Source organism: Tubulanus polymorphus, chromosome 5 (assembly GCF_964204645.1).
Source record: "Tubulanus polymorphus chromosome 5, tnTubPoly1.2, whole genome shotgun sequence".
Classification (NCBI taxonomy): domain Eukaryota; kingdom Metazoa; phylum Nemertea; class Palaeonemertea; order Tubulaniformes; family Tubulanidae; genus Tubulanus; species Tubulanus polymorphus.
In genome coordinates, this window is record NC_134029.1 from 5,739,915 (window position 1) to 5,757,412 (window position 17,498).

General features: G+C 41.0%; 1 protein-coding gene across 2 annotated transcripts in view; it reads right to left on the reverse strand.

The window, feature by feature from the left end:
- LOC141905274 (heterogeneous nuclear ribonucleoprotein K-like) overlaps window positions 1-17,498 on the reverse strand; it is a 32,223-nt gene that overhangs the window by 8,385 nt on the left and 6,340 nt on the right. For both annotated transcript variants that reach the window (XM_074794100.1, XM_074794101.1), the window contains exons 3-5: window positions 9,877-9,918; window positions 3,883-3,998; window positions 575-631 (exon numbers count right to left, since the gene is read on the reverse strand). In XM_074794100.1, the coding sequence (XP_074650201.1) occupies window positions 575-631; window positions 3,883-3,998; window positions 9,877-9,886 (183 nt within the window). In that variant the 5' untranslated portion in view covers window positions 9,887-9,918. The remainder of the gene's footprint in view (window positions 1-574; window positions 632-3,882; window positions 3,999-9,876; window positions 9,919-17,498) is intronic.

The window sequence follows — 17,498 nt, forward strand, 5'->3', positions numbered from 1 at the left end:
TAAAACAGAATCTATAAAGAGACAGAGAGAGAGAGAGGGCATGTAATAATATCATTAATATCATTAATATTGCAAACCGGTTACAAACTCAGGTAATCATCAACGACATACTTAATCAATCATTAACAATATTAATTACGAAATATCTTTCGATCTATTTTGCTTCGACTTTTGTTTTTTATTTCTAGTTAAGTATATTTACTGAACTTAAACAAATCTATTCATACACGGTATACTAATATATTATCAGACTACCGAGGTTCGCGGCGAAATCGCGGGTTTTCGAAAAAACACAAGCCGAAAGTCTGATTGATTTTTCGATCATCGAATTCAGCCTGAACGAAAAAAAAAAATGCTCGAATTTCACCTTCGTAGGAATTTGATTATTCTAATGCCGATTAATAGTTTTAGTCAGTTTAACCAGAAGTTACTGAAATGATGTTTTATCGTAAATAGTTTAATTATACATAAATATAAAATGCTGAATATTCATGTAAAATGTTGATCTATCGTATTTTTTTCACTCTTCGTTATCACAATAATGATACTACTACGTTAAATCGCGTGTACTTACCTCGTTTCTCAGTCTCTTTATGTTGCTGCCGGCTTTTCCGATGATGGCTCCAGCATCCTAAAACGAAAATTCAAACATGCAGAATTTAATACCAGTCGGACTCATCGAATTGAACGCGCGCGCTAATTACATATACAAAGCCGAAAAATTGAAGAGCAAAAATCAAGCACCGATACTATATATAGATATATATATCGGTCTGCGTATTGAATGGTTACAATCATCAATAATTCAAACGCTATTATTATACGAACAGAACAATACAGAGCGATTCAAAACTAGGATTCATTACATTGGACATGTTCGACAAAATCGAAATAACCTAACAAGCGTTTACTGTCCCCCGAAAACTTACTCGTTCCAGCGGCCGAAAATGATCCGTAATAGAAAACGTACAGTATTTATCCATCATCTACGACTTATCCAACGTCGCGAGGCGAATAAGAGAAATAATTCGCGCCCGGCTTCGATCGGTCGAGCAGAAGCCGGATCTCACCGGTTAAAACACGATCGCAAAGCGTCGGATTTATCCTCGTCCGGCGACAGTACATCCTCGTAGTAAAAATAAAACCCCGGCTATAATAAACCATTTATCCACAGCAGCAGCAGCAGCAGCAGTCGTAGTAGTAGTAGCAGGTCTAGGTGTGCACCGACTCAGGGTTATCCGGTCCTCTGTGGCGTCTACTCGTCGTTAACAAGCTTTATATGAACTCGCTACGACGCTTTGTCTGACAGCCACGTTGACAACTAAATGTTCCGCCCTCTAATGTTAACCACGCCCTTCGTCGCGTGAAGACCACACCCGAATCAATTGTTCTCGCCAATCAAACATGCGTCGAGATAACGTTTCATTCAGTTTCCTCTATACGCGATGTATTGCGTATGTATCTCTAATGTACAATAGGAGAAAACGCATCGATTGCCAGGAATTCTTTTTTCTCGGCGATCGATATTTTTTCTCTCGGCAATCGATATTTCTTTTCTTCGTTCGAGAGTTTCGTAAAAAAAAAAAATAAATGTATCGAAAAATTTTCTGGTCACTGTTACGATATGTACGATATGCAATTGCAATACGCGTGATATATTGATGCCACGTAATGAGCGTTTACAAATAAAATTCAATCGATTCAAAAACTCCTAAGTTCACAACGCAACTTTGACAGATACTCAGTTACTGGGGTAATCAATGAGAGACACATTGAAAATTCAAACGTAATACGCAATAGTTATCAGATGGTTGGGAAAACAGTTTCATAAGGGGGCAGAGACTCATCTTTTTAGAAAACTTTTTACCTAATTGCTTTTTTTACAAATGTCGTACTATCTGATTTCTATTTTGCACTATATGCACTGTGTGCGCTACCATCTATCTGAATTGTAGATCTTATATATTGTAGAGCGCCTTATAAACTCAAGAATAAGGCATTGTATATACATTTTATATAATGATAAAAATAATAATAATAATAATGATAGAATTTATAATTGACTAATCCTGGGTTTAGAATTAAATGAAAGAAATGCAGATTTTGATTGATCTTAAATTCAAATGTGTCGGTTGCAAATAAATGTTACCTATGAAGATTTCGTTCGTCGTATATATGAAAAGCAATGATCGTTCATAGCTGATGAATTTAATATCATTAAATCTGCATGAATACAGACATTTATCGTAATTCAAAACCGCCGAATTAATTAATTTCCGTCGCGCGAACGAGCGAAAGGTAAATCCGACCAAATTAGAAATAGCGACGCCCACCCGCCTGCCCGCTCGGGCGGTGGGCTCTGGCACCGGAAAAAAGGCCACCTGTTCACTAATGAATAATAGACGGTTCGACCACCGGGACATTCGAGTGACCATTAGTACGAACGTATGTCAGCGGTTATAACTGCATCATCGACATACGTATAAACTATATAGAGGCACGTGCCTCGTTATCACGCTGACAATGGGCCACGAATTAACGCCGCCATGATGCGAACAATATGTGTTGGCCAGCGTCGAACAATGGAACCCATTTTCGGCGAGCAAACTCATAACTTCAATATCACCGGCCGATATCAAATATGAATGAATATGTAAACTCGCAAACTACGACCATTAACAATTCATCGGTACATTGTAAATAAATAGAGCGGGTCGAATTCCAGGTCCACCGGCGCGATCGCAGGGTGGCCACTTTCAATTGACTCGCTTTTCACCCTGACTTTTACCTGAAATGCACGTTGTTTTTTCTTTAACTCAATCTGCTAAGAATCCAATCAATCAACACAGCCAAATACGTAAGACATAAGACGGAAACTGATCGATTTTACGCGCGCATCTTCGAAAAGTTTCCCAGACTTTACCTGACATTTAGCCTTTTCACCAAATTCCCTGACTTTTTCCCCGACAAGAAATATTGCTCGACTTCTCCCTGATTTCCAGCATCCTGGATCGGTTTTTTGATTCAAAATACACCACCTAACACCCATCCCCCGTGAGAAAAACTGTAACGGCTGTGGTCACACCCATCATCATCATCCGGCGATGAGTCAATTAAGTTCGAATTGACACCGTCTAATGGAAGAGCTTGTCGACTCTTTTTCAACGCGCAGCGTCACGACGAAATAAAAACACGCGCGGCGCGATTACGAAACGAACGCCGCGCGCGGTGAATATACCGTCAACGAGCGAGCGAGATAATGGCTAATGCGCTTCCGGGCGTGTAGTTCACCAGAAACCGTGTCCACGGACTTCCGCCCAATAGAGATAGCAGACCGACCAACAAATGACTAAACCGACGCTTTACGCACATTCCTTCGGTGTTCCGTCGTAAGGAGTTTCTGAAAAAGCTCGCTAATCTAAAGCCGTAGTCGCAGAAAAACCAAACTCCGCTCATCATTCATTTCGTGAATAGGTACCGCTAGAGTGATCCCGTATAATTGAAAAGATCTTTCTGCAATCGCAGAAAAAACCTGCTGCAGTTGAAAGCCAGGGCTGGCTCGCTCGCAGTCATGTCCTAATGTGGTGTTATATATCACGACTTGTCTTGAGATATGTTTAGATCTGGCTATAAAACCTAGACGGACCGACATGGTCTAACTGGACATGGTCTAACTGCGCAACTGGCTCTAGGTTTCGACGGCCAACACTAGAGTTTTGTTAAAAAGTTTGAGCTAGAGCTATCTCCAACACATGCAGAGACGATTCATGGTTAACAGTTCTCCTTCGGCCTAGACCATCAGGAAAAAGAAACGTTGAGCCTACTTAAAATACGCTAGGGCTGAGAGATTGAAAAAATATATAACATCAACATGAATATTACCTTGCTTTGGATGAGAATACGCAAATCGTACTTGGGACCTTCTCCTCTGCATTTCTTCAGATTGGGATTATGGACATGCGTGTCATCTTCAGCCTGGCGTTTCATACCACGTTGTTCTGAAATGGTGCATAAAAACATGAGAATTGAAAAAGAAAATCGGCGTTCAGCTGTAACCATTACTAAATAAGAAGAGGTGATTGCTCCCTTGGCGTATTTTATCATCGAAACAGGAAAACCCGAATATGAGCATCATTGATATGTGAGATGAGTGTCAGTTGGTGGTGGCATGTTATTTGAAATTCGAAACCAAGTCGTACTAATGAAAGAAATATAATCCCGGCCTACTGTAGGGTGTGGTGTGTATGAATACCCAGCAATAATTATAGGTCTTCTTAGTACAATGACTGAAGCGACAGTCATTTTCAATATGGAGTTATATAACTAGCAACGTAGAAATTACGATACTTTCATGAGTTTATATGAAGGAAGAGCTTGAACGGCTTACATTAATACATTTCTTTATCTAAAGTACCGTTAAATCACATAAGAACCAGTAATCATGAATTGATACATATTCTGGCGTACTGACAATCATTTTTGGCGTAAAAAAAAATGTAACGAATAAGGACGAATCAGACGTATGGGTTGCATGTACGTGACTAAAATGTTAAACCAACAAATTAAGTTAGGAACTCGGTTTAGCGAGTTAAAAATCTAACCCGCTACAGGGGAATTTCTACGATATGAATGTATTTAAGACGGTTTAAACGGATCGCAGACCAGTCGTTAAAGCCGATCGGACATATACTATTTCTAACAACAATCAGATCTTATGTGACCTGAGTGTACTTACGACCGACTGTAAGATCGTAGCCAATGAGCGGCGCTGTACACATCACATGACTTAAGCGCTCGGTTCAAAATAGTCAAGGATCTCAGGTGACTTGAATGAAGCCGAGATCCGAGAAATGATTCTTGATCGAATCAGCGACTCGACCATGAGTGTTCTTACGACCAAATCGCAGACAATCGCATCGGATCATAGCGCGAAATAGGCATAAGACTGTGGTCTTCATTATAAGCCATTACAGCGCAAGTGGCCCCTGAAGTTTGCTACTTCATATCGGTAAGGGATATCAGTAAAACACGGCCGGACTAGCGGTGAACGAACACGGATACAATCGATCAGAACCGGTCGTCGATTGTCAACGAACGCGAGCGCGGTAATCTCGTACGATCACCGACCGATCGCGTACGACGAGCAGGTGAACTCCCCGATCGATCGCGCGTACCTCCCGATACAATTAATCCCTTTCCATACAACAATGCGCCGCAACCACGCAAATAACGCGCAAAAAAATCTCCGGCCGCGACCTTATGATCGATCTCATGAAATAAACCCATTCCATTCTGCAAACATCAATCGTGCAGGAAAATTACGATGACAGTTTTAAAGAGTTGCCGACAACTCGACTAGAAACGTTCACTTTTACAGGGTTCATACTACAAACAGTCTTCGGTTTTCGATCCCCTTGCAATACCTTTTCTAGGGACAAATATCCAGATTTCTATCGAACTAAATGAGGTATGACCTTACACTCTTTGAGGCAGAATCGCTTGAAAATATTATGAATAATTTGGAGCAATAAAGAATAATTGAATCAAAATGAATCTACACTCATACTGAAACCACAAGAACAAAAAAGTTCCATCGCTTTTCTCAAAGCTTCAGAGACAACACATATTTCGAAACTTATCAAAAAACGGTTAAGAAAAAATAACCTAATTTTCGTAACTGTTCTAGGGTGTGTCTAGGACCAGCGTGAACCCCAGGTTTTATAAGTATACGTGACAAGGAGTACTGTATAGGTTAACAATTTGTCTTCGAAGCACGAGCTTTCGCTACTATAATGTGCAGGAGCTTCATCATCATCGACAATACTCATTCACCTGATGAAGCTACTATATATTAGTAGCAAAATCTCGTGCGTTGAATAAAATAGTTATAACCAATACAATACTACCGGTCTCGGTTTTACGCGTACAGAAAAGTTGATGATTTCGCCGACCGTCTCGGACGGACGAAACCCGTATCGCGATTGATACCAAATACGACCGATGATAATCATACATCACACAGACGTTACTAATGATAATATTAAGTAAGGAAGTCTCGGCGATAATTACAGCTTAGGTGAAGCGTTATGCGGCGGCGGTACCCTCCTGTACACGAGAGAGGATTAATAATTAACAACATTCACCCCCGACGACGACGACGTTGCATATTGCATGTGAGAAGAACTACTTCCTGCCGAGTTTCTCCAGCATTCTATTAATATTATGAATGGCCTACGCCGCCGAGCACAGAAAAAGACCAATACCTTGCACGATATACAATGCGCGTTTACATATGTGACTCAGGGTGGGTTATAAAACCTCGATGCAAACTCAAGACTCAAAAGAAGAAATGTATGTCTTTTATCGTGGTACTCATAGCGGCTACAGCCGTTTACTAAAGACCTTGAAGTAACTGTAACAACAGCTTCGGCTTCGGCGCGCAACGGTCGTAACTACTGTCATTTGTAACATAAGATTTCAACGTATTCTCTATTTTCCTGTCATCGTTGAGGCAACAATCACCGCTAGTGTGACAAGAATTGCAATTCCAAGAGGATCCACAAGGTTTGCTCAGCAACCGTGTTTCAAGTTTTCATACGATACATTTTGAATATAAAACAATAAACGTTTTCCATTAGAAAGTAAATTTTCACTGAAACTTGAACCTTCTAACCATTCGATTCGATGTTCGAATTGGGAGCAAAACATTTTTGTTGAAAAATAGCGTATTTTTGCAGTCCGCTCGACCCGATTACGAGGAGACGTAACACGAAACAAGTAGATTACGTTACACATTCTAGAATGAAGTCGTCATATAAAACTGAGGAAGATGAAGACTCTACACATGCAGATCCATCGTATTCCAAATTGTCACGCTGCCAGCGCCTTGTTCGTTCGTTCTGATTATACGTACACCGTCAGTACAGCAGCTCGGTGAGCGTTCAGAATTCTCGCCAGAGCCGGAAATTATTATCATAACCTATTGTTAAAACAACGGACGTAACTGCATATCCGGCGTGTATTAATTAACGAAACCCTGACAGAAACCCTGACAGAGAGGCCGCGCGCGCGCACAGTCTCCAGACCCCCGGAGAACATTTCATTTATTATGAAATCGTATTATCACGAACTTTAAACGAGTGCGTTAAAAGTGATGAGTTTATGATTTTTGAAATTTGATTGGAGATCTTCCTGCCCGCATTAGCTAGATGCACCGACGACAAATAGTACTTTAAAGGTTCACTAGATTTATTTGAAGTACAAACTTTCGCCACTAGTGTATAGCAGCTCGATCAGGTGAATGAGCAACCATGAAGTACAAGATTGTTAGATATCAATCTCAGTATTCAGAGTTAATAAGCAAAATACACAGTTGATGATATAACAATTTATTCTTGACGGTTTTGACAGAACTTCAAAACAATTTTGAAACTGTCAGAATGAAACAGTCATATAACTGTGGGTTTCGCTTATTAACAGAACAGTTTAAGTTGAGAACGAACTAGCTATGGATATATGAACCAGAAAACTAACTTGAAAGTTTATTGACGCCTTGGAAAAAATATACATACATATTGCTTAATAATGTCAACCATGAATAATATAATATGAATCATAAGGATCAATAGTTATTTTGGATTAGAATTGAGTTGACTGGTAACCAGTCTAGCCGCGATATATTGAAGGCGTAGTGCGCATCCTCTCAAAAATATTCAGTTAAAATTTATCAAATATAAAAAAAAGAGTTAAATTCAATTACAAACTAAATGCCAAAATTTGCAATTGTGAACGTTATTTTGACTCGCACAGAACCCCTTAAAAACAACGTGTACTAGGCATCGATAAAGTGTTCAGCATAAAAAAATTCACCAGCTATACTAATTCAAAATGCATAAATGAATAGCTACATAACCACTGGCTAAGCGGACTAGCTCTATTGGTCTACTGGTGCGAGACCCGGGTTCAAACCCAGGTGAGCGCGCGTAATTTCTGTAAATCATCTCTAAATGTTCCGTTTGTCGGCGGACCAACATCGCGTAAAAAGAATCACATTTCCATTTGTTAGTGATAATACGGTGTGACGACGTTGTCTGACGACGACTAAGACAGGGGTATGTGCAAACGCTCGCAGGGGTTTATAGGTATATCGACGTGGCATCTACGCGGCTGAAGACTCCACCCAAAGATGAGGATGCTCTACGTACAGTTAAGTGATCGCGCGTGTGGGTGTGGTCGCCAGGGCCGCGTTTATCGGTATCAGAATCCCGAGATCGATCGCACGACCGAATCGGAGGATTCAATTACAATTTACGATTCATTAATGTATTGATAATAGGAGCCGATGGCGTTGCCGATACATTCTAACGAACGTCTCTATCTATCTCGCATCATTGAAAAAATTGTTTCATTCATAATTCAAAATTCCAATTCGCGCACTTGAAGTGAATATTTCCGATTTACTGTTAAAGGAACAATAACTAGAATCGGTTGTATCGGTTTCTAACCAGGTCACTCGGATGCATGCTTCCCTGGATTCGAACCTGATGGCATCACTAGACTCAGCCACGGCATGAAACCCTGCCACACTAGACTGAGGCAAAATATCCTGTAAACACCCAAGTACGCTAAATACAACAAGTTTTTGGCCGGGGCTGGGTGGGGCGTGGCGGTTTAGGATGTACCCTTTTATCACCCTAGACAATTGTTTCATTGAATGGGTACTTCTTCGACATTCACTGACATTTACCCCCCACCATTTTTATTTATTGGGATCGTTTTTGTAAACCGAATGCCATCTCTACTTCGGCTAATCAGACTAAAGTGGACGCTGAAATATGTTGCACGTATTAGTAGGATTTACTTATAAAATATTAGCGAACTACAGACGAGTAAAGCGAGTATTGAAATGGCACGACTGCAGGTACGATTTGCATATTTGATAGGTTTTAACGAATCGATAGTAGCGTGACTAACGAACGTTGTAACAATTAACAACATTTCAATAGCCCGCGATCGATCGTTAAAATCATCAAATATTCAACAACTTTACAAAGGTAACGTTGCGTTGTCGAATCTACAACGGTGTCAGCAGCGACCGCACTTAACGTAGAATACGCGTCGAAACAAGTGACATGCTGCTGTTGGTGGTGGTTGCGAGGCCTTGGGATATTGACCAGGTAGCCGATGAAGCTGGAAGAACTGGTTGCAGGTAGACGATGATGTATTACGGTGTGGAGAACCTGTTTATAAGACAAGCTCATAGGATACATGCAAGGACCGACTGAACAGGCCTGCGCAAAGCTTTTTTGAAGGGCAGTTCTATATCATGAAAAAGTGCAAATTTTCAGATCTTAAAATGAAATGCCCGGGTTCCTGAATAAACCATCCGAGAATGGTTGACTTATAATTTTGAAGAAAAAAAATACAACAAAAATTTGAAAAAATCTGGAGCTAATTTTTCTGATGAGTACTTTGAAAATTTCAGGGGGTTCCTTCCTTAGCTACCCCAGAACAACCTACACCCCGCCCTGCTGAAGGATTTACTGAACGAGCAAGTCTTCCGAAGACTAGACCGAGCGTGAGAGTGATGCGGGATCGAGATCAAGGAGCATTAATCAATCAGAGTATTGAATTGTAGCTCTGTCTGTGTATTGTGTAATAACCGATCATCGAGGACTGGATAAAGATATATCGATTATCGGTGGAATTGTAATGTATAAATACACCATGCAAATATTATCAACAGCAACAAAGGAGACGAGAGACCGAATCAAACCGACATCAAATAACACACATATATCTCGAAACATTTCAAAAATACACTCGATTAAATTAACTAATTCAAATACAGGCAAAAAATGGAAATAAGAAACTTACCTTCAGCCATTTCTTCTAATCTGGATGAACTCAAACACTCGTCTGAAAAGTTTAGAGTAAGATATCAACGTCACAGTCAATATGATTCTTCGTCGGTGAACAAATAAATATCTCGGGACAATTCGCGAAATCAGCATCGCCGTTACAATAGAGTGTGTGAATCACCACGAACAGCAACTATACACACACGATGGATGAACGGACGACGACAGGAGACAGTATGTGTGTATCAGCCAGCGCGCATGGCTTACACGCGTTACCATGACGATGCTGTCATGGTTACGCAAACACACAGCCGTAGCGCGTCGTCCTTTCATTCATGGCCGATGACGACGATGATCGCTATATAAATCGCGCGATACGCGAAAGCGGGGGATAACCAAATATTTGTTGCGATAATGATTATTTCAAACAAGAATGAATCCTAATTTGATAGAAAAAACGAATACAACCACCGTTTAATACAACTAGATGATTTATTTCTAATCGGGCTTTAGAGAATTGCCATCGCAGGCATCGGTCAAATACTGACCAACCCCGATCATACAGCTAAATCCCACAATAACGAGAAAAACAAGCACAAAAAGTTTCCCTTCGCTAGTGCGTAGCTTAGTAGAGCCATAAACTGTAGCTCAACGAAACCTTTCCCACTAATTTTCATTTCGTTTTGCAGGACTTTACCCGACCATTAACAAAACACTGTTTCATCAAGATAATATTGTCACCCTGACAACCTGACTTTTAGCCAAACACGATCAGTGATCTGAAACTTAGGTTATGATGATTATTTTGATCTCTTTTGATATTCTGGTTAGGGATGTTCCGTGATATGACAAGCTGCCTTAATATATGTGATAAGTACTACCAACTGATACTTTATCAGCACTCATCAGAAAAGTGACCAACAAGATTAGCTTAAGAATGTATCGGAAGGGCTGGGTTCCAGGCATAACAAGGGTTTCTAGGGCGGTTTTTTTCACAGATATTTAACTTGCATCACTTATGAATGTAATGAGCTATAGAAAGAGTAAAGACTATTCCCTGCCTTTTAAAGAAAAGAAAGTACTCTGATCTATCGGTAATCATAATGTACAGGGCCCTGTTCCACAGTTGTGTGTTAAAGCAGGGAGGTGGGAGTCAAAGTTAACTCTTGAGTTAAAGGTAGTTCATATTCGATGTTTTGACTCCAGAGCCGAATTTAACTCAGAACTGCGTAACTGGTCCTGGGCTTCAGGACTAATCTGAGTTTTTTTTCAAAGAATAAAAACCCACCAATTTCCAAGTTTCATTCGATGAAAACCAGCATCACTGAAATATTACGAGTTATACACCGACTTCATTTAGTCGATTGAGTAATTGGACGGAACAAATTAAAAAGCCGGCAGGTGAAAAACTTTTCGTCGAATCTAGTCAACAGTTTGGCGTTACGAGTCATCGTGCATCATCATCGGCCGTTACACTCGACGCCGAACCGACCAATCAACGGAAGCCACATCTTTCAGTTAGTTGTCATGTCGCCATGACGACCGAATCCATTTCTCGGCGGCGCGCAACTCGTCGTCAAACTCCGATGACACACACACACGCTGTTACAACGCGACGACGGCCTCACGAACATCGTCACCATCAATCGATATTAAATGCCTCGAAAGCATGTCAATAGTACTTCCACTTTTAATACGAAAATTATAAAATTTCAAATGATGTACGTTAACGTCCACGGGCGACGCCGGGACATCAATCGCGTCGTAGAAACGTTATGAAGTAAGATCATATTATATTAAACGAAACTGGCATCATGCCTAGTACGTTCAACCGATCAATTCACCGAGTATACATATAATCCGCACGAATGCGAGAGAAAAACTTTGCGCTACGCCTGGTGGCGCTGCGTCGTCATTCCCGAAGATTCAAACGACGGCGGGCGCCACCGCCAAACGAGGCTCGGAGCGCGCGCGGTTATCGACCGGTTTTAACGACACGCGATTATTTCCGCAAATCCTTACAAACGATCGAATATACGCAATATACGTATAATATACGTCGACACGCCGCCATCGTTTGCCGACACACCCTGAAAATTTCGCATGCGTGCAAACATCCTCATCGATGTATATATATATATATACATACGCGCTTCATGCTCGGTTACGGATCAAACGACAATTTGACGGAAACCTCGCACAATAACTTCATTCGCATTGACGCCATTTATCGCCAAGCGGCGTGTCGTACACAGGAGCGCGCGCGCCTACAAGGGCGTCGGCCCCGGCTGTCATCATCATCGACTGCATAACAAAATTCTCGTTTATCTAGAAGCGAACCCGAAACGTGAACAACGGCTGCAGATGATTACTGAACTTAAATATATATGAAATGTAAACCCATGAGATTTGATCTGTTGTTCCCTGGAGGTGTCAACAATTTCGATGCTCCTATTTCAATTTGCTCTCGTGAAGAAACAATACCGAAACTGAATGAACGATGACTAGATTTTTGATTGGTACAATGTCGGTATTCTGCACGACTGGTTTTAGTAGAGGGGAAAAATCAGCCACCCTATAAAATATCTACTCTAATGGATGTCGATATTCTATCATTGCTGATAATTGGTTTGAAATTTATTGAGCTGTTAAAAATGAAATCTAGACCGAACTTCGGCTTTAAATTTTAGATATCATAATGCAGCCCCTTAAACATTCCAGCACACGTAGAACACTGAATGTAGTTATTCCTGAATCCTTGTTAACTTATCATTGGCACAACAGAAAATTTCAACACATGATAAGTGTCCGAGGTCTCAACAATCTAAACATTTGGGTTTCAATTCACACTGCCAGTTCTGCCTAATCCGATACAAATAGGCTCAGACTTTTTTTTAGAGGAACTCCCTTTTTATTCGAATTATTCAAACCGGATTTTCGCTTAATTCGGATCAAATATTTGTTCCATTTAACCAGGAACGATGTTAACTATTTTTCCTAATTTGGATTTTACCTAATTTAGAGAAATCTTTGCAGTCCATAGTCATCCGAATTGCATATTGCAAAAGTCTGTTTATAAACTTGAAGGTCAACGCCTCCGTCGCGCAAACGGATAGTGACCACACATTTAAAATGCACACACGACAGCAAGTCGACATACAGAACAACCGGATCTTAAAATCGATGTATCTTTCATAAACGGAGACACGCTGATGCGATTAAAATTGTAGGATCTGCCACAGGAGAGGAAGAAAAGGTGATTTACCACAGGTGAGGGAAGAAAGATCTGGATCCCTAAACACAATGGTACGCCCAGAGGTGACGACATTTACAGAAACAATAGACCAGAGACACTGCAACAGTGCGAACAATAGACCATACAGTCTCAATCATTATCACTAGACAACACCTTATATATAATTCCATTAAGTTATATTAAGTTATTTGAAACTAGCCTGTATGAACTTTCTCATATATCGACAGACATGCAGCAGTCAGGTAGTTGTCGGGTCGTAGATGGTATAGCAAATTCAAACAACTCGCCACTTCAATTAGTCAGTTTTAAATGACATAAATGACCCATACATTATTGATGGCGCAGACTCTCAAAATCCCACTCCATCTCGCTTGCACGCATGAGCCAAAAATCAATTAGAGTCTGAAATTTTCAGTCAAATTATTGATAATTTGAAAATGTTCATCTCAAGTACTCCGACATAATTGAAGGTAGTAGTTATCCAACACTGCGCCAGATCTCTACGCAAGTCGCATACACGCGATATTATATTTCTGTGCAAAAACGTCCATTTTGCCGCTGGATATTAGAAGACGAAGAGGCTACTAGTACGAAAAAGGCCCACCATTTAATGAAAAAAAATATAACAACATCTGAAAGCCATCGCCGATTTAAAATATCCAAACCAGTTCGCGCAGCAGGCTATACTTCAAAGCCTTACTCATCTCGACAGATGAGTTGATTGGATAATGATTTCAGAGTCACGGAAATTGGAAGTCTTCATTGAAAAAATAAAAATCATTATAAAATCCAGCAAACGCTCGAGAGAAGTTTCCGGGAGAAACTATATCGAACGCGTCGAAGACTACTGTTTAATCGCAATACACCCGAGTTCTGCCTAGATGGTCGGTATAGTTTTGCCGATTCTTGAATTGATAAATCTTTTTATTGTTTAAGCGTCCTATCGGCAACGTCTACTAAGAAGCCTGTTAGTTAGTTGTAGGGTACAATGGATGTCTAATTTCTGGCAGGTACGGCAATATAGCCTTTCTCTTATGACACTAATTCTATTAAGCTGATTATAGTTATTATTAATCAACATATAATCCGGTGAGCTCATTTCCATCTCGCAGTTACTGCTATGCAAACCAGTGGCACATGTACCATGTATATACACCCACATGATTAAATGTAATAGTGGCAACAAAGTATACTCAGCAGAGCCTTATTACCAGACTCGCTGTCTAAATGTCCATATGAAAGAAACACTGCCATATTTTCCGGACCACTACGAAAGCCGTCTACTCCCCGCTAAAGTGGACCAACAACAAGAAAGTGGTGAAAATAATCAATTGAGAATGAACCGTTATCATTAGCCAAGATCAAAGGGAGACAATAGCCCCCCTAAAAAAAATCAAATTTGGCCCGTGCACAGACTGTGTTCCCGCGCAAAAAAACATACATTCGATACTAAACACTGCTAAGCAATGTGAGCCACTCCCACAAGCAGTTGTAATTCACACACAATAATTTGTCCGTCCTAAAAGGGATGAGCCCATTCGGCACCCGTGTCAACGGTTTTACCGGGCCTAAATTCGCACTGACCAAAAATGCTTACGAGATCACGGAGATATCAATATCACGAAAGATGACGTGGAGTAGTTGGACAGTCTACCAGCTATTCTTATTGCGCCCTTGCCACTAATACCACGGATAACTAACTCATCACAGACAAGCTACCGGTGCACGTAAGTTTTCAAACGGTATCAGAAGGCAATTACACCAACAGCACCGAAAACGAAGAGAAATCCCGCATTAAATTCAGCCAAAACGAGAAACTTGAATAGAAGAGTATATATTTTTGCACAACGTTTCGGCTAAAGACTATTAGCCATCGTCAGTACGCCTGATGATGGCTAATAGTCTGAATAGGCTGAAACGTGGTGCAAATATATATACTCTTCTATTCAAGTTTCTCGTTCTGGTTGAATTTGTTGGAGGATTTCTCTCGTTATCATCTTACGCGGATATTGCGTATCTTTTCGTCTCAACAGCGCCGAGCCAATTCAAATCAGAAATTTCAGTATGATTAGGTTGACTGAGTGCGATCGCTAGTGCCGTTGTCATTATATAATAAAACCGTTATGGGAAAAATATCTGTTGTACCTGACTGACTAAACACGTCGTAAAAACGGGCGATTCAGAAGTTTATGACGTGCGCGCGATATTATCGTTTTACGTCGAGGGGGACATGTGATAGATTAAACGCGCTACTTTCCGTCCGTTCAATTGTGAGCAATTGAAAACGCAATACGCCAACACATGGCCCGCTATGGAACCAGGGTACACGGACGATTGAAGTCGTGTAAATTATTCATCCGGTCGGTCATGCGTCGCACCCAGCGGGTAAACTACGACCGAACATCGACTTCAGCCTCGTTCATACACATGCAATTTAACCGCCAGTTACGCCGCCAGATGGCGCGATGAATACTCAGTATTTCGTCGTCAAAATCAGTTCATTATCGATGAACTTCGAACGGAATTCTTAGGCTCTCGAATGCATGTATTATCACAAGGCCTATCAAATATACTTTAAATTCGTTGTTCTTCTCAGATATTGGTACAATCATCAATAATAATGATTTATTTCAGAGAAAAGTCTATCGGTTTTCATAAACATTGGATGTGGAAGACCCGAGTATCCGACACAGGCATGCAGACCCATTTGGCACCAGTAAAAAGCCACGATGACACAAGCAAATTATGCCCGGGACAACTGTTCACACGGGTGCCAAATGGACCCGATCGTGTTTGCTCCGGGCCAAATTCGGACTTACCAAAAATGTCAGACCAGGCCCGAGCCAAATGATTGCGTTTGAACTGGTACCGAAAATGACCCATGTCGCTTTGTTTGAGCATTGTTTATTAACAATGAATGGTTCACGCGTGAGCCCGCTCACTAATTAGCGCATGGACCAAATTTGGCTAGAGCCTGACCCGTGCCAAATCATCCCCATGTGATCGCGGCTCAAATTCAGAGTAGGAAGCACTTTGAGAGACTCGCTATAGACCCTGTCAGCGTGAATGGTTCGCGAGCATTTTTCATGCAGTCGACAAAAAAAAACTCCCAGTGGAAACCAACCACCACATAAACATCATTCAACTCCCGATATGAAGAGGGAAAAAGTTACCTAGCCAAAAAACACCAAACCGCACAGCACGAGTCTACGCACAGTAGAATCAACTCAAACTATTTGCCATGTACACATATACTAACGACTTCGCTAATTGTACTTCAAAAATGAGCTGATCTCGAAAAACAAGAAATTCATTTCAAAACGCGCTTCATAGATTTCGAGTATACTTCGTCGACGAGGCGAAATATAATCGTACGTAGCGCTTCATATCGAATTTTTAAACGGAGACCACGTATCGCCGCGTTATCGGTTAGCTGTCACGCTGCGTTAATACACGTAAGCAACTATCAAATCAGAACATTTATATTCACATACAGCCCCTTGAAAACTGAGAATTGAAGATCATGAGATATAGATATGTTTTCGAAATGATTCATTTGTACTGTTCGATTACTACAGAGTTGATGATGTCTGGGACCGAGTGTGCACTGTGTATTGGTGAGCAATTTTCCGTCGCCCAATATCAAACATGAGGAGCAAATCCTTTCAACAACGAGCAACCGCTGTCTCCCGTTGCAGACGAGAGCAAATCGTGCGGTTGCTCGAGAATTGCTCGAATTCATCGCCTGTGTGCGATAGGCTTTAGGCTCAGGTACGAACTCGAAATCCATATCGAGATAACTTTTTGAAATTTGACCCCATTCCCGAGTTATGCGGTCATCTTCAAGGTCATAACGCTAAAAACTGTTTCATGGCCCTAGCTCTACCACTAGGCGCGCACTGGGCCTATCCTTCGCACTACATACCTAGACCCCTTATTAACATCGAACCCAAGTATTAACAAATTGTTTTTAACATAAAGCGCAGCAAAAATGGCCCAAAGCCTTATTTACGTATACGCGTTACATATACGCGAACGCAAAGAACTGACCCGCAAACGCTAAATATTTGCCTCAAAGGTAAGGCGGGGCGTGTGCAACGTTAATTTTATTTCAAGCGTCATGATCATATATAGATAAGATGGATTTCGGTTGGCAGTATCGGCCCGAGAGATGCCGACAGCAAATATTTTCTCGGCAGGATGCGTTTCTATCGCTCCGAAGAAACGGGTGTTTTAATTGAATACTGATCTATAGGCGTCGGCCTTTTTCCACGCGATCCATACAAAACAATTCATACTTTATGAGTTAAAAACTAATTATCAACGACATCTCATCAATATTCAATTCAGTCCATACGCGTTTTCTGCGACTGCCGGGTCCG